General features: G+C 37.4%; 1 protein-coding gene across 5 annotated transcripts in view; it reads right to left on the reverse strand.

The window, feature by feature from the left end:
• CDH8 (cadherin 8) overlaps positions 1–26,159 on the reverse strand; it is a 387,090-nt gene that overhangs the window by 199,742 nt on the left and 161,189 nt on the right. For all 5 annotated transcript variants that reach the window (XM_034638674.1, XM_034638672.1, XM_034638675.1 and 2 more), the window contains one exon: positions 16,780–16,899. In XM_034638674.1, the coding sequence (XP_034494565.1) occupies positions 16,780–16,899 (120 nt within the window). The remainder of the gene's footprint in view (positions 1–16,779; positions 16,900–26,159) is intronic.

Below are 26,159 nucleotides of genomic sequence, written 5' to 3' on the forward strand. Positions count from 1 at the left end.
GATGTTTACACCCAGCCCCTACAACAGTACCTGACAGGCAGTAGTCTCTCAATATATTGTTAACATTTTTTTCAATGAGTAAATGCATGAATGATTTTTTCCCCATGTGAACTTGTGAGGAATCCCATACAAAAGCAAAGCCATACAAGTAAATGATTATCTGAAGACCTCTTCAGAAGATGTGTGGAGGCCCAGTTAAAAGCTGATTTTCTCCGCTTCTCCCTTTCTGTAGTGGAAAATTCTGGCCACAGGAGCTCAAAAGCCAGAGGAGTACTGTTCTACTTAACAAGGAGCGGCATGCTGTAATTAATTTATGCCTGTGAAACATTCTGAATACCTTAGGATCAAATTACTGTTGTGCTTATTCTCCCTCTTACATAAATATTTGCACATGTAAAAATTCAGCACCCTGACATTTATTGAAATGGTTGCATGGAGGAATGAGACAAATTGACTCAGAGACAGGTGTTGGCAGTCAGCACGAAGGAAGACAGTCCTTTGTCAATGCATCAACCACGAGTGGTGGAAAAAAATATGCAGAAGCCAGGACCTCATGTAAAGTGGCTCGGAAGATGCCATGCCCTCTTCAGTTGCTCAGGGATCTGAACATACATCTGGGCCTTCTGGTCCTGCATTCTAGGGCTGCTCCACCAAGATAATAAGGGAAGGATTTTGTGTGTGTGTGTGTGTGTGTGTGTGTGTGTGTGTATTAAACATGAACAAACCTCACTTTTCCACCCAAATCCATTCTCAAGTCAATGGCATACATTACCAAAAATTTTTAGTGTGACCCAATATTATTAAATGCAAGATCCAAGGGGGTGGTTTTTGAGTTAATGCACTTTCATGAAAATTCTAACTACATCAGATAAGGGTATTCGAAGAGTTCAATAGAAATTGTGTGCTGTGCACACTATGGATATTATCTCAATCTGAATCTTCTAAGAACCCTAAAAGTAGCTACAATCATCCATCCTTAAGACATAAAGAATAGGGTCTCAAGGATATGAAATATCTTCGTGATGGTCATAAAATAGTAAATGTTAGAGACCGAAGTTGAACTGAACTCTGACTCCAAAGTTCACATTCAGGACTTCATACACCATGTTGTCTCCCCTGAATTCTAAACCAGATTGTCACTACTTTGAATCTCTTTCTCAGAAACACAATGACCTTTCGGAGGCTTAGCTTCGTTATAAATAAATGTTTATATGTAACACAGATATTTTGTTTGTCTTTCGGCTTCCTTTCAGCATATTTTTCAGTTACTTTAGATGACAGCCTTCAATAACTATCTTCCAGAGTGTAGGAGGCACATGACTTTAGAGTTCATATGAAATGTAAATAAGACAAATGCTGTTTTTAAATGTGTTTTCCCCCATATCTATTTTTAAATGTGATAGAAAGTGATGTCATCTCAAATAGATTCCATTGTGACAATTCTAATATTTTATTACTGCAGTTTGGTAAACCTGGTGGATAGAAAATGGAACATGGTGGTGGGTGAGGTTGCTTCCTTCTGACAACCACAGAGTAACTATAGATGTGTATACACATAGTTGAGAAAAAGAACACAACTAGTACCACACTTCTAAACATTTTCTTGATACCAATTATTAACAAATCCGTGTTCAAACCGTTATCTCATAAAGGAAAAGTTTTTTTAAAATAGGACTCTGAAGTTATTAGAAGGTGATTGCTAAGATTGTTACTCTGATGTGGAGTCATCTAAACACAAATGACCTTACTGAAGTTACAGAGAGAGTGTTTCTGTAAGAACTTACAAGTTCCTTTACATTCCTCCTATAAGTTCCTATAAGAACTTTATGGGGCCACTTCTTTGCTTGACCCCATTTTCGAAAAAAAAAAGGAACTAAAGACCAGTGAGGTTTGATCTCAACTCTTTCAACTGGTAAACATCCTAGCTTTATTATCCAAGGTCTAGTACATAGTGTTTTCTATTATTACTATTTGTGTCTGGGGTTGCTAATTTATACTCTGCTGAGAATGAGAGCAAGGGAATCTAATTTGCATTTTGTTTCATCGCGTAAATATAGTCATTATTATTATTTCCATTTATAGCCCTTGAATGTATTTGTTATTAAATAGCACAATTAGGCAATCTCAATTCCTGTCTTTAAGAGATCCACAGGTGTCAGAGTGCAAAGGTAGCTGTTAAGATAGATAATACCATGGCAACATTATTAAAGTTAATGGGATGGAAAAGAAAGTTCCAATAGTACTCTGTCACACACAATAAAATTTTACCGCTCATGGAAACTACTTTTAAAGAAACTCTCCAAATCTTAAAAAAAAAAAAAAATCTATCTAATTATGGCTATGCTTACATTTACCAACCAGTTCAACCCTGTTAACCTTAGGAACACTAAAATCACTAATTTACTGAATTCCATATTGCTGCTCCTTGTGGTCAGATAAAACAGCCTGGCTCATAATAAAACAATTGCATATAAGATTTTGAATGGGAAATTATACATAATCACAAATTGTGAAGTGCCTCTAGTATAACTTTTAAAGCATTAAAAATTTTTATTTTCACTTTATTTATATACCCACATGCTCCTCAGTCCCTGCCTATGAGAACTCAAAACTTGTATCTTTTTCACTTGATCTAAGCACAGTGTGAGGGACAGACGACTTTGAAAAATCCAGTTACTCTATAAATATTGATTAAACCTGGATGGGTAGAGGTATCCATTTACTTCCAAATTACAGCCACAAAATTTTCTGTTAGTGAATAAAGACCACTACTTATACCCAAAATTCCTTCTGAATCAGGATTTTGCCCCAAGCGGAAAGTCCCCCTTGTTTTAAAGACTGTTTCTCTTGAGGCTGATTATTTTTTTCAAGTAGATCTATTTAAGACTCTCTTATCCAATATTCCAGAACCATCCATAATCATATTCATCTAAACCAATTATTCTCATTATTCAAGAATGTTATTTTTTTCACTTCCCTTTCATGAAATTCAACCCAATCTTTCAAATTACTACAACAACAATAAATCGATTGTCTCATCCCCTTACATGTTTTTTTTTGTGTGTGACGCTTTAGACAATAAATAAGAAAATATCCAATTGATGTATTTATAACATAATTATTTATGTTGACATCTCTCTAGTTGTTCCGTAAGCTCCATGAAGTCAGGGCCATGTCTACTTCATACATCATTTTGTCCCTGAGAGTGGAGGTGATCAATAAATATTTATTTACTGAATTTAAAATAAATGTTAATCTAAAAGAGAGCATTAAACTGTTCACAGTCTCTCTCTTCTTTTCCCCCCTTTTTTTTCCTGAACACATTACTTTTCATCATTCCCCACCCCACCCTCCAACCTTAACCCTCTTAATTAGGAGATAGAAAACCTAATGCAGCAGAGTTTGAAATCGGACAGATGAGGTCAGGAAATCAGCTCTGACTTTTACGACCTGGGTATCTTCCAGACATTAATTTGCTCAGAGCTTTTATTTCCTTTATGTAAAGTAAGGATCATAGCACCCACTTCACATGGTTACTGAGACAGCCAAGAGAAATGGATAAACTAGATGATCAATAAATGGTCCCTTCCTTCCATTTGATTTTCTGAACAGACTATAATGTCCAGAGTGATGTGCCATTATAATGAGTTAAATAAAGGTCACTGTTTCTGGAAGGGGAGACTCAAATTATCTAAAAAGGATACACTGGTGGTATGGGATATTCTTACAAAACACCTACAGGCACATCCTTTTGTCCCTGGTCTGCTATCAGCAATGTCATACCTATTGTCCTTAAATAATCAGATGACTACATGCTGATATATGTTAAATATGAGAAAAGAGCACAAAGATATAAGCTACTTGAAAGTGTCCATTTTTTAAACCCCAAATACCCTGTAGTTGTCCAAAATTGACAATACCTAAATCCTTCTGAGGATGCCCATTTTCGAAGCATGCTCATCCTTGACTTCTTTGTCTATGTTTATTGTTTCATTTATAACATGTTCTTGAACAACTACCATGAGGCAGGCATGGTGCTAGGAACTAGGGTGCATGGTGAGTACTAGACAGGATCCTCACACTTATGGCTGAAATTTTCTTTTTTTAACTGTCTCTCTCAAAAAAAAATATGATCTCTCCTGTTTTAGCCCAGAGGAAATCATTTCAGAGGGATGTTTCTGAAATATGACTTACAAGGAAACAGATGGAGTATTTGTATATTCCTCTGCCTCCTCCAGCCATTTAGTGAATTCTTATTCATGCATCAGAACCTATCTCAGAGACTACTTTTGCCTTAAATGAGAGAGGTGTCAGTATTAATTAACCCCCTCTCTGAGTTTCCTATAATTATATATATGTAAAGATAAAATTTTACGATGTCTATTTTCTAAAGTAGGACATTCGAACATTAAATAATCCTTTTGGGGGGAGCTACAGCTAAAGTTGTATTTACCACAATATTTAAAAACAATTATTGAACATTGGTGATATGTTTAGTATAGTCTTAGGTAATCTTAAACACTGGGTTACAGAGTTAGGCCAAAACGATGGGGGGGTAGAATTATACACATAAATTCTTACTGTAAATAAAACCTTACTGCTACCCTTACACAAAAGCAACAGATATGAGATTTTACACACACACACACACACACACACACACACACACACTTCTGATATAAGGGTTGTCAAAATGTACTCCTCTTGGACACTGATTAATCTTTGACACTCTTAGATAAACCATTCTTTCCCATAAAATCAGTGCAAACACAGCTTTGTCCTTCTTCACCAAGTCATTCTGAACTAGTCCAAATAAAACTCAAATCTATATTTTAAAGAACACAAAGAATATCACCATAGAGATAGAAATTACAATTTAATTCAGTAGGGACATGATACATAATAAGATGGGGAAAATCCTTGATGCTAGCTGGTCTGCTCAGGTTGAATGGATGTCATTGGGAATAAGCACTAGCTTTAGTTTCCATCTAAATCCAACCCAAAGCACCCCAGTGTGACAGAAGGTGTTACATGCGGAGAAGTCCGTGTGGTTCATAGTCTTTCTGTTCTCTACACGCACTCAAAAGCCATGGTTTCTCTAAAAATGTATCCCTTCAACCTCAGTTATGGTCAGCACAGGACAGCTCCCTCTGTCCAAAAGTGTAAGTAACACAACTCTTAATTTACCCAAATATATTTCATTGTTCTCTGTGCTTGGGGTAGAGAGATTCTTTTTAGTAATCATAAAACAATCTGACCACAACACTTAACTCAACCTACTTTACCTCCCACAGGAGATTCCAAGCAGGAAAACAAATGATTGCTAAGTTAGTGTATGCAAGCACCAGCTGTCATGCTCAGTGGGATATGAGGATTTAATCATCAGTGAAACTGGGGAGCGATAGGATTTGTTGGGAATATGATCCATAAATACTGATGAGAATACTGATCTACTGGATATTTAAAATTAAATTTTGTCATCAATATCAACATAATGATGTTTAAATTTAGGTACAGGTAGAATTACACAATTTAACCCATCCATTTGTTACACAAATACTTATTGTGAGCTGTATGTACCAAACACTTGTTACCTGTCCGACTTTTAGACCTCAAAAATCCTCACAATAAAATTAAGATAAATTAATAATTTATCTTAGAATAGCTGCATTACATGATACAGGAATTATAAGAGAATAAAGACACTGGCATATGGTTTGTAGCTGCCTGTAATCTGTACTCAGTATCCACTGGTGGTTCTCTACCAGAAATGTAGAAGGAACATAAGAAAGGCTGCTGTTTTTCTCCATCCTCTCTTTTGGTCTAAAGCAAGCAGACTCACACACTGATAATTTCCACCCCTCTACAGTTGCTCTGAATGTGTGCGTGTGCACGATGTTTGAAAAGGGATGTGTCTCTGCGTGTATTCTTTCCTCCAAAATTATAGAAATCTATGCACTCCACTGTTAAAGAAAACAAACTGAATGAAGAGTGCAACAGGGGGATATCCCCACAGGTGAGAAAATTACTCTTTGGCTCCCGTTCAAATCCTCCTGTTCATTGGCTTCATGCCTGACTTCTCCAGGGAGAGCCCTTGTCCTTCCAGGAGACTTAGGAGAGTCCCCACATGTTACTAAGAGGCCATCCCCACCTCTTCCCCTTTACTGGTCACCCACTTCTAGTCTATATTTACTTTATACAGAATTACCTCTCAAAGGAAAAACAAATACAAAACTTCTGATACCACTGAGCAAGTGAAAACTATTTAATTTCTCAATATCACCCCAATATCCATTTTTTATGACCACATATCCCTTTCATTTCCTCTTGCCGTAAGGCTTTATCTAACAGTTTCCCCTACCCGACACCAATCACTTGTTAAGGTGTGCATTTTTTCCAGAACATTGCCTTTGGTGTCACTGTCTTTAAAACGCTCCCTTGTTCTTTTTCTACACGTTTACTTAGTTGGCATTTCATTACATCCCTATATCATGAATTCTGGCATGTGTTCTATGTCATCAGACCATTTAAGTTACCCATATATATCTCCTTTTATGATTTATCATACATAACACTGAACCCTTGATGCCTAGAACATGACCTATCAGTGTTGACATTGACTAAATATATTTTTTTATGATTTTAGCAACTTTCTTTTTTTAAATGTAATTTAATTGTATTTAAATTCAATTAATTAGCATAGTATATTATTAGTTTCGGAGGTAAAGTTCAGTGATTCATCAGTTGTATATAATATCCAGTGCTCATTACATTATGTGCCCTCCTTAATCCCCATCACCCAGTTACCCCATTCCCCCAACCACCTCTCCTCCAGCAATTCTCAGTTTGTTTCCTAGAGTTAAGGATCCCTTATGGCTTGTCTACCTCTCTGATTTTGTCTTATTTTATTTTTTCCTCCCTTCCCCTATGATCCTCTGTTTTGTTTCTTAAATTCCACATATGAGTGAAATCATATAATTGTCTTTCTCTGATTGACTTATTTCACTTAGCATAATACCCTCTACTTCCATCCAAGTCATTGCAAAAGGTAAGATTGCATTTTCTTTTCCCGATGGCTGAGTGATAGTCCATTGATAGGTGTGAATTACCAAGACCTTCTCACTTACCAATGCATATCCTACAATTGCTGGTCTGCCTGAATTTATCTGAATATTTCTTCTTAAAGATCTGCACTAAGAATATTCTTTGGCCAGTCCCCTTGGAAGGGAAAATGATAATCCATGCAACACTGATTTTTTTAAAAAAATACTGTGTGTTTGTAGTTTATCACTTCGACTCAGAATGCATAAAAATGACTCAATTCCATGAACGCATTCCATGAAGACTCCATGTATTATCTGGATTTTTCTAAAAGAGAACCATTCATTACATGGATTTTTTTTTCCCAAAGAGTATTTTTTCCTTAGCTCATTTTTACAGGTTCTACTGAGACAAATGTTATTTGTATCCAATGAAGAACGATGTTCTGAGTTTAAAAAAAAAAAAAAAGGTCATGAATTAAGTTAGTTTATTTTTAAACAGGTTATTTTTCATACTCTTTCTTGCCTGGAGCAAAGTTTAGACTGTCCTGCAACTTTACCCTGGTTTCTGTAGATAATTAAGCATTTATTATTCACTTGCCTTGCATTTCATTTAGACTTTCCATCTTCAATCACTTAGGATGGACTGCAAGTGTTTTCTCACGGCCGTCCTCAAATTAGTGTTTTTAAATAAATGCCACATTTCTCCCTGTCTGTGCCCAAAAAGTTACAAGAAAACATATGGCATTGGGGGTAGCATGAAGGGGAAAACAAAAAAAGAAAATATTTATAGGATACAAATACGCTATTTTCAGCGTTTTAAAGCTATTCATAAAAAAAGTGGCAATTCATTTTAAAATTACTACTGCTTACATCTTCTCTGACACCAAACTGCCTCCTATGTCTAGGTATATTGTATACCTGAACCTGCTTCAAAGTTTTATAAGTCCCTTTCTAAGCCAATGATAGCCCCAGGGATCAGCTACAATACTTGGAAGTCAAGTGGGGGTATAGGAGACTGTTGAAAAATTGAAACTTGAAATCAGACAGACTCACTTGGAATCTTGCTTCAAGCACCTTGTGAAATGTATCAATTCTGACCCTCTGCTCTCTCATAAGTAGAGCTGAGATGACATGAGAAACCATCTCAAAATACCGCGGGCAATAAATTAAATTTGATTATGCATGCAAACCCAGTTAACACAATGTCAAGAACATAGTAAGTGTTCAATAAATGAGGGTTATTTTTGTTGATATTCTTGTTGTTGTTATTCTTCCTGATGTTATAATTTGACAGGGAATTTTATTTATAGATGGAGAAAGCATTTTACCTTACATTCTCTCTGAAACATAGTTCTGTCATTTGCAGAGTGGAGATAGAAATTCTTCCCTCTACAGTTTGCTTTAGTGCTCTGTCAAACCTAGAGACTGTAGAAACACAAAAATAGTTTCCTTTCCCTTATTTTTGTTGTTGTTATTGTTGTTATTATTATTATTAATTATCATCACAGTGACCCCTGGAATAGGAAGATATGTTAATAACCATTCCTTCCTTGTGTGGTGGCCCATTACCTTTTCTATCTCAACATGTGATCTAGAACTAAATCTGAGTAAGAGTTTATCACAGTCTCAAGGCTCACTTTTGCAAGTATAAGAATAGCATTGTGTTGGCTAGACACTTAAGACATAGTAAGAGACTTGGAAATGGTATGAATTTTAGCTCTAAATGAATCTCACCAACAACCACAACAAAGCTACATCTGAGGTTACAGCAGGGTTATTCCCACCACAGGAACAAACAGAAGGAACATAGAGTAGAAACCAAGCTATATTCCCTTCCTGGTTCATTACATATCTCTATGAGTTATGGCAAGCGTTTTCTCTCTCTCTACTAATCCATTCCTCCCTTCCTCTGCCTTCCACCCTTCCTTCGCTTTATTTTTCTTTCTTGTATGCATATTTAAAATACTTATTGAAGGACTTCTAGGTGCCAAAAATTCTGCTAGGCATAGGGATGTAAAATGAACAAATCTGACAAGCTCCATTCCTTCATAGACTATCCACTTCCAGCATTAGAACCTAAAAATATAAACAAGTCAATATATAAGATAATTACTGACTATGATAAGCTCAAAGAAGATAATAATCAGAACAAATGGCAAATCCTCTGCAATCTAAGTTTATATCTGAAACAAGAGAAGGAGCTCTCCCTGAGGTAGAAAGATTGATGTGTTATGGCAACAAAAAATAATTCTATTAAGTTGAAATGTAACAAGTAAGGAGATGGCAGAACTTACCTGTTCCAAAGTCCAGAGTTCTGTTCTTAGCATTCTTGTGAGGATAAAATAAGACACATATGGGATTTTTTTTTTTTTTGGTCTCATGCTCTGGTTTCTTTTTATTAAAAATATTCTAGTACTAAGAACTTGATGACAGTTGCCAATGGGCAATCTTTTTTAAAACATCATAAATATATTCAAGTCTCATAGCCTACTGAGAGAATGTTCACTGTCACAATATTGATTATTATAGCTATAAGTCTGGCTCTTACTGGTAAGGCCAAAATCCTGATATAAAAAGGAACTGAGGACGGGTCCAGATGGGTTCCCTGGTAAATTCTACCAAATAATAAAGAAATTATACCAATTCTCTACAATCTCTTCTAGAGGACAGAAGCAGAGGAAATGCTTCCTAACTCATTCTATGAGGTCATCATTACTCTAATACCCAAATCAGATGATATTCCAAGAAATGACAACTACAGACCAATATCTATCTCTGAAGACCATAGATGCAAAATCTTCAATACAATATCAACAACTTGAGTCCAAAAAAAGTAGAAGAGTTAGATGTCATGACCAAGTGAGATTTATCCCAGATACCCAAAGCTGGTTCAACATCCAAAAGTCAATTATTGAAATCCATCACATCGACAGATTAAAAAAGAGATTTCAGATGATCATATCAACAGATGAAGAAACAGCAGTTAACAAAATCCAACACCCATTCATGATTTTAAACTCTAATAAAATAGAAATAGAAGAGTGGTGCCTGGGTGGCTCCATTGGTTAGGAATCGGACTCTTGGTTTCAGCTCATGTTGTGATCTCAGGGTCATGAAATTTAACCTCACATCGGGCCCTGCACTCAGCACAGCATCTGCTTGGGACACTCTTTCTCTCCCTCTGCCCCTTTCCTCTGCTCTCTCTCTCTCTAAAATAAATAAGTACATCTTTAAAATATTAGAAAAAGAAGAGAACTTTCTCAATTCCATAAAGACTATCTACAAAAACTCTACAACTAATACCATACATAAAAGTGATAAACTTAAAGCTTTCCTACTAAGATCAGGTCCAAGACAAGAATGTATCTTCTCACCACTTCTTTTCAACATCATACTGGAAATCATAATACAATAAGACAAGGAAAGGAAATAAAAAGGTATACAGATTGGGAAAGAAGACATAAACCTCTTTGCTCACAGATGGCATGAACATCTATGCAGAAGGTCCAAAAGAAATGGCAGAAATAACAACAACAAAACCTTCTGGAATTCATAAGCAAATACAGCAAGGTTGCAGGATACAAAGCCAATGTTTTCCTATGTAACAATGATATATTTGAAATTAAAAACATTTTACCTTTTATATTAGCACCCCAAAAATGAAATACTTATTGACGTGATTCACTACATCATACGTCATCAGGGAAATGCAAATTAAAACAATGAGATACAACTACACACCTATTAGAATGGCCAAAATCTAGAGCATGGACAACAAATTCAAGTGAGGAGGTAGAATGCAAATGGTACAGACACTTTGGGAGACAGTGTGGCAATTTTTTAAAAAACTAAATACACTCTCACCACACAATTTCGCACTCCTTGGTATTTGACCCAAGAAGTTGAAAACTCAGGTCCTCACAAAAACCTGCACATGGATGTTTATGGCAGCTGAATTCACAATTTCTAAAATGTGGAAGGGACTAAGATGTCTTACAGTAGGTGAATGGGTAAGTAAACTGTGATAAATCCAGACAAGGAATATAATTTAACTTTTTTTTTTTAAGATTTTATTTATTTATGTGACAGAGAGACAGCCAGCAAGAGAGGGAACACAAGCAGGGGCAGTGGGAGAGGAAGAAGCAGGCTCCCAGCAGAGGAGCCCGATGCGGGACTCGATCCCACAATGCTGGGATCATGCCCTGAGCCGAAGGCAGACGCTTAACGCCTGCGCTACCCAGGTGCCCCAGGATATAATTTAGCTCTTAAAATAAATGAATGATCTAGCCATGGAAAGACATGGTGGAAACTGAAATGCATATTACTAAGTGAAAGAAGGCAATCAAAGAAAACTACATNTGAAAGAAGACAATCAAAGAAAACTCCATGATGCCAACTACATAACATTCTGAAGCAAAACTATGGGCACAATTAAAAGATCAGTAGTTGCCAGAGGTTGTTGGGGGTGGGAGAAATGAACAGAAAGAGCATAGAGGATTTTTAGGGCAGTGAAAATACTGTGCATGATACCATAATGATATATATCCTTATATACATGTCTAAACCAATATAATGTACGGCACCACCAAGAATGAACCCTAAGGCAAACTATGGATTTGGAGTAATTAGTGTGTCAATGTAAGTTCATCCTCGGTAAAAAGTGTACTGTTCTGGTGAAGGAATTTCAAGTTTTAATCAAGTCTCTAAGTTTGCATCTGTGGGGCAAGGAATATATAAGAAATATATAAGAAATCTCTGTAGTTCCCTCTTATANTTTTTTTTTAAGATTTTATTTATTTATGTGACAGAGAGACAGCCAGCAAGAGAGGGAACACAAGCAGGGGGAGTGGGAGAGGAAGAAGCAGGCTCCCAGCGGAGGAGCCCGATGCGGGACTTGATCCCACAACGCTGGGATCATGCCCTGAGCCGAAGGCAGACGCTTAACGCCTGCGCTACCGAGGTGCCCCAGAATATAATTTAACTCTTAAAAGAAATGAATGATCTAGCCATGGAAAGACATGGTGGAAACTGAAATGCATATTACTAAGTGAAAGAAGACAATCAAAGAAAACTACATAAGAAATGAATGATCTAGCCATGGAAAGACATGGTGGAAACTGAAATGCATATTACTAAGTGAAAGAAGGCAATCAAAGAAAACTACATAAGAAATGAATGATCTAGCCATGGAAAGACATGGTGGAAACTGAAATGCATATTACTAAGTGAAAGAAGGCAATCAAAGAAAACTACATACTCCATGATGCCAACTACATAACATTCTGAAGCAAAACTATGGGCACAATTAAAAGATCAGTAGTTGCCAGAGGTTGTTGGGGGTGCGAGAAATGAACAGAAAGAGCATAGAGGATTTTTAGGGCAGTGAAAATACTGTGCATGATACCATAATGATATATATCCTTATATACATGTCTAAACCAATATAATGTACGGCACCACCAAGAATGAACCCTAAGGCAAACTATGGATTTGGAGTAATTAGTGTGTCAATGTAAGTTCATCCTCGGTAAAAAGTGTACTGTTCTGGTGAAGGAATTTCAAGTTTTAATCAAGTCTCTAAGTTTGCATCTGTGGGGCAAGGAATATGTAATATAAGAAATCTCTGTAGTTCCCTCTTATATTCTAAACCAAATACTGCTCTAAAAAATTTAAGTCTTAAAATTTTTTTTTAAAACTTAAAGAGAAACAATCATGCAAAATTATTACCAAACTACAAGGTTCATATCCTAATAACAACCAAAAAAAGGAACTGAGGAATGAACCCACATTACTAGAAATGCGTAATGGTATTTAAGCCAACATCTTCTGACTCAGTTATTTTGCGTCACTTCCTGAAGTCACGGACAGACCAACCACGTAGAGGGACACTTGTTAGGCGCTCTATTAGAGGCAAACAGGTCTTTTGTAATGAGTCAGTCTGTGCTCATCCCTGAAATTCTATTTTGCTAGAATTTGAATTCCTAGGTCAAAATCAGTGGACATTCTCAATGGTTTTGAGTTAGAGCCTTCAAATGTTTTCGATAAATCTACTTAATACTCTATTAGGTTTTGACCAAGTAAATAATTTACCAAACACGTACTAATCCTGCGTATACCTGCATAAACATCACATTTGCTGACTTGATAGGGCAAAAATTTATTTACTCCTTTGTGTTTGCCACATGTTGTGACAGCCACAGAGACCCACTGTGCTTGGGGTTTCAAAGATTTTGCCTAAGAGTGCAGTTACCTAACATCTTCCAGCTGAATCATCTTTAGGATTATTTTTAGTATTCGAGCTGAGGACTACTCTTCCCAGCACACTGGAGCCAATGAGTGAGCACTGCAAGACTGTATTAAAGCCCGGCCACGTACATAAAACATGGGACATCTTTTAAGAGAAATCTTTGCTCCAGGGATTCCCATGGGTTTGGCCAAGATGCTGTCAAATATGCATTACCTTACGTAGCTTCCTCTCCTCTTCCCTTGCGTGGCTATCAGATCTGCATCCCCGTGTGATGGGTTCCCTCACCTAATCCTGTTGTGTGCCTCTTATAGACTGGTTGTGTATGTACCTCCCAAAATTCATAGGTTGAAATGTCATCCCCACTGTGATGGTAATCAGGGGCAGAGGCTTCCACAGGCAATGTGATCATGAGAGTAAAGCCCTCAAAAATAGTATTAGCGCTCATATTCAAAGAACCCAGCAAGCTAGTTCACTCTCTTTGCACACAGATGTAAGTCAGCAATCCTCAATCCAGAAGCAGGTCCTCAATCCAGAAGCAGGCCCTCACTGGAATTCTACCGTGCCGTGTGGGCACCCTGAGCTCAGACTTCCAGCCTCAAGAACTGTGAAAAACAAATTTCTGTTTCTTATAATCCACCCAGTTTAAGGTATTTTGTTATAGCAGCCAGAACTAAGTGCTTCTTTTATCTTTTATAGTCCTTACCCACTTAGCCACTTGTTCTCCTAACTCTGTCTCCATATCTTCCAGAGGACACAGTAATTGATACACGTCTTTTTGTCACCAGAAAGTGCATCTACTTACCATTTGATTACAAAATAAAAAACCCAAATGCTCCCTTGCATTTATTTTTCTATGTTTTTCTAATATAAAAAGAATTAAAGTGTTCTTAATCTGTTTCTGTGTAACACGCCCTTCACTACCACAATCACTCACTCACACACACACACATATATTCATACCAGTCTCCAAAAAAAAAATTTTTTTTAAGAGAGAAAAGGCCTCACAGAGTCAAATTTAGATTCTACAGGAACAATTTACACTCTGCTTGCATTTGAACACACTCAAGCGTACTTATGGAGGCATTTACACAAAAATATTTATATTTCACTTGTACATATTTATGTTGCAAGAAAATAACTTAGGCTGATTATTGATTATTGGATTTAGCCTCTATTTCCTTCAGCATTGTGTCTGCTTTAATTAAAAATCACAACTTCACTCAACCAATATTTGTTAAACAATTACTAGTATCATTTCTCCCCATTACATTTCTCACAATAGTATGAAAATACACCTTCTAAAATATAAACCAGATATCTGTAGCTTTCAAATTAGAAATGAGGAAGTTAAAATAAATGTATGTTGAGACAGACACTCATTATGCTGGGTGAAAATGCAAATATTAAATGTTGCTGACATTTGATTAAGCAAATGGCAATATATGTCAATGAGACCAAATCCTCTGACATAGTAGGGGGTTTTTATTATCTATACCTCATAGCAATTTATTCTTGATATATAAATTATTTAAATGGTATCACCACGCTTCCATGTGTTTATGTTGAAAGCAAAAATCTGTCTTCCAAAATGGGATGTGAGATACTTGCAGGCTGACATTAGCCTTTGTGAATTTTTCTCCTTATATTTAATTCAATGCCTGGCACACAGTGAATGCTGAATTAATTTTTGCTGGTGAACAAAAAGATCTGAGTGAACAAATAAGCAAAGAGCAAAGGAGAAAATGATTCAACTTCACTTAAGCAATCAGTAATTGCTGTTTTACAGAAGCCCCTATATCATAGCTATTATCTAGGGAAAGTGAAGTTCAAATACGGCTTTGAAATTAAGGACCTGGGTATAAACCCCAGTTCTGTTCCCAANTTAATTCAATGCCTGGCACACAGTGAATGCTGAATTAATTTTTGCTGGTGAACAAAAAGATCTGAGTGAACAAATAAGCAAAGAGCAAAGGAGAAAATGATTCAACTTCACTTAAGCAATCAGTAATTGCTGTTTTACAGAAGCCCCTATATCATAGCTATTATCTAGGGAAAGTGAAGTTCAAATACGGCTTTGAAATTAAGGACCTGGGTATAAGCCCCAGTTCTGTTCCCAACTCTGTCACTGTGACTTTGGCCAAATGGAAATCTCCAGACTTTTCTCTCTCTCTCTCTCTTTCAGCTGACTACCTTCTCTGCCACTTCTCCCAGGGTCATCAAGGAGCCCAAATGAGATGAAGTTTATGATGGTCTTCCTTCTTCGCTGAAGAAGAATATGTAATTATGTTCCTAATTAATGTGTTTTAGAAGTGTTCTTTCCTGTTCCTAAATCTAAATTCAATTTTAAGCCATGACCTATTTATATATAAATGTACTTCTTCTCACTTTTAAATGCATGAGGATTTTACTCTTTGAATTAAAAAAAAAAAGCAAAGAGAGGCTTTAAAATTTTAATTTAATTAATAATTGACTTAATGGTAAGATATGGAAATTTATCTCAATAATATTGAAAACTCATGAAGTTAAGAAATTATATTATATGTGTATGTAGCTGTAATAGGAATTTTTCAATATGGAAATCTGCAGACCAAACCACAAGATACAAAATAAAAATCCACACAAAATGTTATTTTTAATATTTTTTATATGCACTACCAAAACTCCCACAGGATTATAAAAAGTCTGGAAAAGTGGCTTTACTGTCTTAATACATTGTTAAAATTAAACAAGATATATCTTCACTTGCAAAAGCCATCACTTCATAAAATTATGTTCCTAATCAGTAAAAAAAAAAAAAAAAGTTTTGTTTTGCTTTTTAAAATAACTTAATGATTTCTAAAGTCCGTACCCCCAGATTCAGGATATTGGCTGGGTTTAATATTGGCAATATCACTACTACTATTACGACTACTACTACTATCTTCATAAAGAACTCTAGTGGATAGGCATCAGGATCCTGATTTATAAATAAGGAATCTAACAGCAAATCTAGTGCTATCCATCCATTGGATGATTACCACATGTCATGCACGATATAGCTGATGTTCATTACTTGATTGATCTTTATCATAACACCTGTAAGTAGATCCCATACCCCGTTTACAGACAGGGGAGTTGAAACTTAAAAAGATTTATAAATGTTACTTGATAAGCATCACACAGCCAATACGCCACCGACTTTATTCTTAAATCTGATACTTCCGTGTGCCTGATGTGTAAGCACATTTTTCCCCCCAGGATGAAAAATAGTGCCAGGCCATCTGTTAAACAGGTGATATTCCACAAAGGGTCTGCAATTTATTTTAATCAGTATCAAAATGATTGTTGGGCTTGCCATGTACCACACACTGCACAGAAATTACACATTCAAATATTATTGATACAGGCAGTGAAGTACTTAACCATAACATTTCATAATCCAAATCCCAAGAAAAGTGTTTCCCTGACGCAATAATATGGTAAATAGAATTCAAAATTTAGGCCACAAACCTGTCTCAGGCTCAATGGAAAAATAAGGCTGCCCTTCCAAGATACTATAAACCAACTTTGCACTGTTTCCATAAACTGGGTCATCAGCGTCAGTTGCTGTTACATTAGTGACAGACGTACCTAAAAAAAAAAAAAAAAAAAAGAAGAAGAAAGAAAAAAAAGAAAAAGAGGGAGAGAAAAAGATAATAATTAACACATTATTCTTTGCCAAGAGCTAAATTTTGCCAAGCATATCATACAGAAATCCAAGTGTGGGAATAAAGAAAAAAGAAATCTCTTCAAAAATATGGAGATAAACTACTCTGTCATAACTTCAAAAATACCCAAGTCTTTTAAAAGCAGAGTACTGCTAGGCTGGAGTACTATATTAAGATAACCCTTTTAGAATCTATATTACTTAAGAATCCTTTGTAGTTTTCATTTTCAAGATACCTATCAATTCATGTGGACTTGGAGAATATGAAAAGGAAACATATCAAAGAAACATGAAACACCAGGTTAATAATATGATATAATATGTAGCATTTAAGTTTTGCAGAAGTACAACTGAATACACCTGAAAAAAATGGCTGCTGAGAAAAGCTGCACAAAAATATCAGAGGAATATTTTATCCATTTCATCTTATTCCTCTGAATATAAAATTAGATTGGAACCACCAATTAATCAGTACGTTTAGGTTATTAGGCCTTATGGATAACAGAATCAAACTTTTTTTTTTCAGATTCATTTTCTATTTGCTATTCACTTATTCATTCAGCAACTGAGCACATACAGCTTGCCTGTTGTGAAGTATATATACTAAGATAAAATCTACATTTAAGAAGTGTCCAGTTTGGTGCTGGAAGGTTAGAGGAGGGGACAGACACGCATGCATATAGAAATTCATCTGAATGCAACAGCACCACGTTTGGGATGTCTCACTTACTCCACAGAGTGGGGGAGGGGGCGGGGGTCAGGGATAGCTTCCTGAGAGACGCTGCATTTGAGTTACACTATTAAAGACAGGTAGAGTTTAACCAGGAGAAGGGCAGGGAAGGAATTCCAAGCAATAAGTCAAGCATAAGTAAAGGCAAAGTAGTCTGAGAGACTGTGAAATTCTGGGAATTGTTGAAACTGGGAGAAGCTGGAGATGTCTGGTGTGGCAACGGGCTTCAAGGTCTGTGACGGCAGAGTCAGTGTCCTCCACCCAGTTATTATCAAACACATTGATAGCTGAAGGAATGGGTATGTGAATAACCCGATGATTTAATGAGAAATGGTAGGCAAGTGTCAGAGATGAGTTCCCTAGCAAGTAGATGTGGAGATAGATTTCTTGCAGAATTTTTACTGGGGAGTTCTCTTCAGTTGATATATGTGGGGGAGAGAACAGGTCAATGTTGGGCAGAAAGATGCACTCACAGACTCCACCAGACAATCTACCATTGGGATGGTCACTGAGGAAATGGGGCCAGACTTTTAGACTCCAGTACTGACCAGTTACTGGACGTAGGAATCCATCTGAGAAGGGAGCCTTGGCCTTGGGCCAGGCAGCCCTCTTCAGCTGGATGATCATTAGCCCTGAGATGCCAATAGTCAACACTCAAGCAGCATGGCGGAAGAGTGTTTTCAACCTGAAGGGCAGGGAGGTGGGGGTGGGAGTGAGGGTGAGCCCAGACCTCCCTGTTTACTGAAATAGGATAGAGCTTTTGCAAGTTTGTGCCAATCAAAATACTTTTAAGGGTCTAAATTATGGTCACTGTACAGGAAAATGGAGTAATAACGTTGTTGAACAGTTGATAGTCCTGTAAAATTGGAAATTTCTACTCAGAAGGATGATTCAGAGGTTCTACAAAAGCTACAGTTAGAAAGAAAAAAAGAAAGAAAGAAAAAGCACCTAATGTTGGTTATATAATACATTCTGCATTCCACCAGACACTGGGAACAATGTTAAAGAAAAATAATAAGACTCGCTCTCACAAATAACTCATCAACTAGCTGGTAAAGATGCACACAAGATAGTATAATATTTGGAGTTCTCTGAATATCATGTGGGATGGAGAAGAACTGGAGGAAAATCTTCCAGGTAAGAGGAAGAAAGGGAAATAAATAAATTTTAAGAGGAGAGAATGACTGGAAAAATCAATCATCAAGCTAACTTTGGAGATGTCAGGCGGAGCACCAAGTGCAGGGCTCATTTGAATGCCAAGGTGGGGAGTGTTGGCTTATCCCATAGGAAACAGAGACGATATTTCAGCGAGAGACCAAACCCATGCTGTGGGCCTCTCCTCTGTCATTGCCCCCAGATTTAATTGGAGGCAGAGACACTGAAGATCAGAAGATCAGACTGTTATGAGGTTACAGCAGTAGTCTGGTTGGGGGGTGAAAAACATGAACAATGAATACGGATCTCAATGCTAGTTTTCTTGTTTTCATCCATGCATTAAGTTTCCGTAAGATGTTCAAATGACAGCAAACTGGGTGAGGAGTATATAGAACTCTTTTTGCAACTTTTCTCTAAGTCTAAGATTAGTTCAGAAAAAGTTAAAAAAAAGAATGAATAGCAAGAAAAAGACTCAGGAGTTCCTGAGAGCTTGTAGTTCAGAGACTGATGAAAAAAGGTGAATTCTTCCATGCAGAAGACCATGAAACAACTGTTTTGCTTTCCTGAGCTGCCTTGCATGTTTAATTTTTTTAGGAGAAATGTCTTTCCCCCATTATGAGATAACACGTTATCAGAAAAATATGGGGCGCCTGGGTGGCACAGCGGTTAAGCGTCTGCCTTCGGCTCAGGGCGTGATCCTGGCATTATGGGATCGAACCCCACATCAGGCTCTTCCTCTATGAGCCTGCTTCTTCCTCTCCCACTCCCCCTGCTTGTGTTCCCTTTCTCGCTGGCTGTCTCTATCTCTGTCGAATAAAGAAATTAAAAAATCTTTAAAAAAAAACCACGTTATCAGAAAAATAAAGTCATGCATAATGTTAAGCTAATGAGGGTGAACATTCCCTTCTGGTCATTGCCTAGGCACGGGAAACAAAGAGGTGGACAGAGGTTCCTATCATCACTAAAATTACTTGCTAGTGGGTGACTCTTACATTGAGAAACANGCTTGTGTTCCCTTTCTCGCTGGCTGTCTCTATCTCTGTCGAATAAAGAAATTAAAAAATCTTTAAAAAAAAACCACGTTATCAGAAAAATAAAGTCATGCATAATGTTAAGCTAATGAGGGTGAACATTCCCTTCTGGTCATTGCCTAGGCACGGGAAACAAAGAGGTGGACAAAGGTTCCTATCATCACTAAAATTACTTGCTAGTGGGTGACTCTTACATTGAGAAACGCTTTCACAGAGAAAAAATAAATCAATCAGATTTCTGAACAATGACAGAATCACTGCACGTGTGTGTGTCGTGGGTGTGTTTGGGCAGAGTAATGTGTAGGTCACGGTTTTGCAGATGGAGTACTTCCAACCTACGCGGAAACAATTACCCATCTCTTTGGGCAAATCATTTAACCTGCTTTAGCCTCAAACTTCGAATCTGCAATACATAGCAGAATTATTGTGAGAGTTAAACCAAATAGAGGTTTAGCACATAAATGACCACATGCTAAGCCAAGGAGTACCAACTCTGCCTACATTTTAGAATCTAGCTAGAAAAATATTCAAACCTTTGGGGTACCTTTCAGATCTATGGTGTGGCAATACAGGGATGCTGGTGGAGTATTTTTAAAAATCTTCTCAGGCAACTTTTAGGTAAAGCCACGGTTCAGAATGACCGTAGTGGATACCAGACATTGTTAAAATTTAACTTCACTCCTCTCCACAGAAACATTACTTTCTATCATGATTACTTTGAAGAATTTTTCCGATTTGTTTACACAGGAAGTATTTTTTTTTAACTATTCATACTGCATAAACACCCACGGAGATTATTTCTCCTTAAATGGAAGTTGGGGTTATTCCTGGGGAGCTCACTATTACAAGACTAATGATGATCCTACTGTCATTGGTGATGAAAACTTGATGCTATATTCTTGTGCTATCACATTACCAAACATTGAGGCAGGAGTAATGGGCCAAATTTCCATCATTTCCATGCTCTGTGATTCAGTTTTATTTTTACACATGCAAAGTAGATCATTTTTTATTTTGCACACCTCAAAGTTCTGTTTAAGAATCAAATGAGATGGAAATGAGTGACTAAGAAGGTATGTTTGGAGTCATACTGTCTTGAAACAGGACAGCAAACACTACAAGCAAAATTAACCATCAAAAATTTACACTGTCAGGTTAGAGGTTCCAGTTTGCTGACAAACTAAGATGAAAGGCCTTCGGGAAAATGAGATGTTGGGTTTGGGTAGTGCAGCTCTGTTAGCTAGACTATACTTTTTTATGAGCAAGTCAGCACACCAATTCTGCACATTATTCAGAAAGAAAAATGCTGGTGTTGACACCCTGAGCAGGAAAACAAAGGTTTGGTGCAGCGTGAAAATGTGCACACTGGAAAAGCTAAAACTCTTATGATGAGAAGAACACAAACCCCATTTGCAAAGAGTCATTTGCAATACATTTTCGGAGAATAAGCATTCTGTTAGCAGGTGGGAAAATAAAGCAGCAGAACCTTTGCAATAACTCAAGTTCAGAAAGGCGAGTGTTCTTGGCCTCCTGCTACCATCTTTAAACTTTTGATTTGACCTTCTGGCTTCCCTGATCTGGGTTTACTATGCACCATCCGAGGACAGAGTGTCTGGCATTATCATCCGAAAATGTCTTCCTTAAACTTTCACACATTCCGAAGATCATAGGCCCAACGGGTCACAGCAATGATGCAGCAGGCATTTGCTATTTTAATAAAACTAAACCCTCAGCCCATCTTCCCTCAACCTCCTTGCTCATTCTCCCAAGTCCTAGGCAATGCAAGAGGTAGTGGGGGGGGGCGCACATGTGTTGCCATGACAACCTTTTTTGGGTTGTTGTTGAAAAGCAGAGCAATAATTTCTTAAGGCCTGCCTAACTTGTTGACGTTTAAATTATCGCTTACTAGAAGCTGAAGCATCTGGCCCTGGATGTTTTAAATGTGTCACGCCAAATCCATTATTTTTACTTTTATGGAAACGCTCTGGGATACCTCTGCACATGACTGGCATGAAACTTTTAGAAGTTTTTTGTTTGTTTGTCCCTCCAGCCCCACCCAAGTAACAACAGAACACAGACCTGATATGCTTATGGAAAAGCTGAGAATAAATGCAGGCAGCCAATGCTGTTTTCTTTACATCTCTCCAACTGACACCACAGACATTACTGTCTCCTGAAGGGCCCCAAGCAAATCCTCCCAGTGCAAAGATGGCCTAAATCCTATTGGTATTTTCTTTGTTCAGTTTTGCTATTTAATTATAGAAGACACATGCCAAATAGCCGAACCTCCAAGGGACAATTTAGGGGATCTTTGGAGGATGAGGAAGATTAAACACGGATCAGTAAAATGTATGGCTTGGTGTTTTTTAGCCCTATAGCTGGAGAATTCTTTCTTAACCAAGCTCCGAGGGAAACAGCAAGATACACCATCTGTAAGCAGGAAGACAGGATTTTACTTCCTTCTAAGAACTTCTGCTCTGAACAACTATTGGTTAACTAGGGAAGTTATGGTCAGGGTGATAATAGACAATGAAACCCTTCTTTTTTTGGTGCTCAATCTTGCAATTTATAAAAGCCAATTAAACAGGAAGCGAGGGCTTGTTGGGTTTGCCATTTCGTTTCAGAAACCAGCCTTTACGACGTACACCACACAATGAAATCCTGAACAATCTCTTCCCCCTCCACCATCTTTTGTAAAGGCCTAACCATTGCTCACTGGGTGTCCTTCTCATGTGCCAATTCTCAGCCTTATTAAAATGTTGCTCCAAATTCTACATGCTCCAAATTGGATTTATTATGGGAACAGGGACAGATTCTTAACTGCAGTCAGGCGGATGGACAGCACCGAAATGCATCCTGTCATTTCTCTGGCTCTATGATTGGGGACATAAACTGGGGAAATAAAATTCCATTTCCACATTTTATTCTGGAGCATTTAGAGGTATAAACAGTTTTGTAACTTAATGAAACATCCATACACACTTTTAACATTGTGCTTATAAAATGAGCCCGAAACTTTCTGGAACAATTAAACACTTCAGAAAATGTGTTCAAGCACACAGATGTCTTCTATTCACCCATGCATCATTCCAGGGAACATCTGTAATGTGCATCGGGTGAGAGAAGTGAAAAATATTGTATGAAAATGTGTAACTGTAAAATCTCAGCCATGTTTACTATGCACAGGAGAAAAGTACCTTCTGCATTTCTCACAAACAGCGCCAGGATGGTGGCCTACCCACTGCTTTTGCAAAGAGATAATGAGGACGATTGGAAGCCTGGTTGTGAAAACTAATAAGCTGTCTGTTTTACAGTTCTGTGTGCATAAATACACCCTTTCAGAATCGGAATGGCTCTTATAATACAATGGGACCCAAAAAAGTATATTTTCATTTCTTAAGCGGCCTATTCTCAGCGATCAAGCCTTCGCTAATCCGTTACCTATGGAATGAAATCCTATAAATACCTAAGAAGTAAACTAGCATCGCTCATGCTTTAGACCAGCAGCTATTTCCCTCCTGATCTTGCAAAATTAAGTTACCAGTGGCTCTGCGGGTGCCTTCTACAATGTGTCAGGACTGTGGTAGGAGAAAGCTTCCTTCATTGTACTTTATTATATGAACTCATTTATTCACTCACACAAAGGCTATTTGCATAGTAGGTTCTGTGGGCTGAGCTCCAAGTTAGGCGTGGAGGGCACAAGAATGTGCAGGAGCCGAAGTTTCTGTCCCAAGAGTGTTTGAAGTTCATTTTAGCATGTTTTCACATGGTTTCACTGTACTGTAGGAAACTGCAAGCCTTTGTAAAATTTATTTCCAGAAGTCATCAGCATGATGTAGTGGAAAATAGGTATATGCTATGCTTACACTGTCAGAAGTTTTGTTCACATCCTCTTATCAGACTGAGATCATACTCTACATTAATGACGTGTCACTCTTACACAGAAGGGTTTTTTTTTTTTAACCTATGAGACTCAGTTTCCTAATATAAGAAATGGGAATATCACCCACTTCATATTCTGATTTGATTCCATGTGGATAAACAGTCAGTATTCCCTGGGTTGGGGGATACTGTGTTGAGCAGCACTTCTGGCTCTCTATGGCATGCTAGCTCATGTATGTTCGATGAAGGATGAATTTGAGCTTAAGAGCATGAGAATAACATTATAACCACTCCAGTGGCTGTTCATTTTTTATTCTTGTAGAATGAGCTTAATTCTCTAGTTAAAAGCCAGGATTTTAAAAAATGGCAGCAGTGTGATTGTGATGACAATCCCTTCCTTTCCACCCCCCTCCACCTTTGCTGACATAACTGACAAAAAAAAATTGTAATGTATTTAAAGTGGTCTACAATGTGATGGTTTGATATACATAGACATTGTGAAATGATTACCACAATCAAATTAATTAAGACATCTATCACCTCACATGATTACTTTTTCTTCCCCTAACTGAAAGACAAAATGAGTAACTCTCTTATCAAATTTCATACCTAGCCAAGTGAAACACCACTGAGCTATTGAGCTATTGGGAAGGCAAAGTCTTAGACAAAAACAAGCTTAATTGGGCAATCATTAGAGACCTTTGGTTTTAAGAAGATTTTTTAGGAAGTATTCACTAAGTCACCCAAAATCTGCCATCCTATACGTGCCACCATCCATGATGTCTATAGTTAGAATGGAGGTGAGTTGGGTTTATTTCCTATTTGAGCCCTTGGTTATCACAGTATATTTTTATTGAGCTTCTACTATGTGTCAAGCCTTCTCTTAGGCACCCAAGAGACTTTACAGTTAGAAGATTCTTGCTTTCTTGAAGGGCAGACCAGTGGGAGGCCAGAAAATGATGGGATGAGTAACAAATGATGTGATAATGTGCTGTGGGGGAAAGAATGATAGTGAGTAACATGGGAAGGGGCAGCTAAATAGAGAAAGTAAGGTTTCTGGGAGGAGGCGACATTGATATTGAGATTACATTTAAGAACAAAGATGACCTTGAGTCAAAATTCAGAGGTAGGGTTGCAAATCAGGAACCCCCTCCCGCCATGAAGGAGGTTCATAAGTTTGGAGCTTATCTCAGGAAAACAGAAAGTTGGAAAAGGGTTTATATATTCTTTTACACAAAGGTTTCTAATCTTCCCAATGATTTTTTTTTCTCTCCAAGCTCAAGCAAGTACATTCCTATGATTCCCCAACACATCTGCCTAACTCATTCACACCCAAGTTCAAGAATTAGTTGTCCCTAAGCTGAATTGTTTCCTCTTCTGAACTCTAAAAATACTTCATTTGACTGTCTCTGGGGACATCTTTTCCTTTCATATATAAATTGCAGTAGGTATGGATTTTTTCGTTGCAGATGGAAAGCTTCTTGAAAGCAATATTTTTTCTTATTCTCTCAACTTTCCCATCTAATCCTCCTCTCCAGAATTAACCCACTCCTTTGTAATGTGGCCTCATCCTTTATTCATATCAGAGGCATACCTCTACATTATCCTAGTGGTACGAGCACTAAGAACAGTGCCTAGTCTAAAATATTTATTCTTTTAATCTTTGCAACAAGCTTTTGAGCATCTGTTAAGATGATCTCCATTCAAACAGAAAGGGATAAAACCTATATTCAAAACCAGTTATGGAGGTTCCCAGCCTTCATAACTGCTACACTGCTTCTGAATTTTAGATCTTCAAGTGCAGAGAACGTAGCCTAATGTTTTTATTTTTCCCTCCAGCAACTCAGAAAGTGATACAAATATTTGTCAAATAGATAAATGACTAATTGAATAAATGGTTATTTTCTTTAGGAAGACACAAAGATTAAGAGTAGGTTGATCCATTGATATTTTGAATGATTTGTTGTTTCCATTTTTTGTCTTATTTTTGTATTTTAAATTTATTAGAAAAGAAACAGTAGGGATTTTTCCTCCTCTTAGGAGGGAAGTCACGGTCTTGTCTTCCTAAAGATGGGCCCACATCTGTGGCTGTAAACAAAAGCTAGTATGATATCAAACCTTTATATGAGCTCATGAAAATTTTTTGTAGAACTGATGACCTGAAGACTTGGTTTGAGGGGTGAGAAGGTGGAAAGCATCTTTATCAGGGACTAGGAGGGAAAGCAATGATGTTAAGTTCCACGGGTGACAAAGTGAAGACTCTTTGGGTTTAACAATCCTGCTCGAGGAAGGCTACAGTCGCATCCATGAAGGCGAATCTGTAAGAGTCTAAGTCTGAAAGTCAGGCATCAAAGACTAGCTTATCACACTCCAGGCAGGGCAAGCA

The sequence above is a fragment of the Ailuropoda melanoleuca genome, chromosome 12 (genome assembly GCF_002007445.2).
Source record: "Ailuropoda melanoleuca isolate Jingjing chromosome 12, ASM200744v2, whole genome shotgun sequence".
Lineage (NCBI taxonomy): Eukaryota > Metazoa > Chordata > Mammalia > Carnivora > Ursidae > Ailuropoda > Ailuropoda melanoleuca.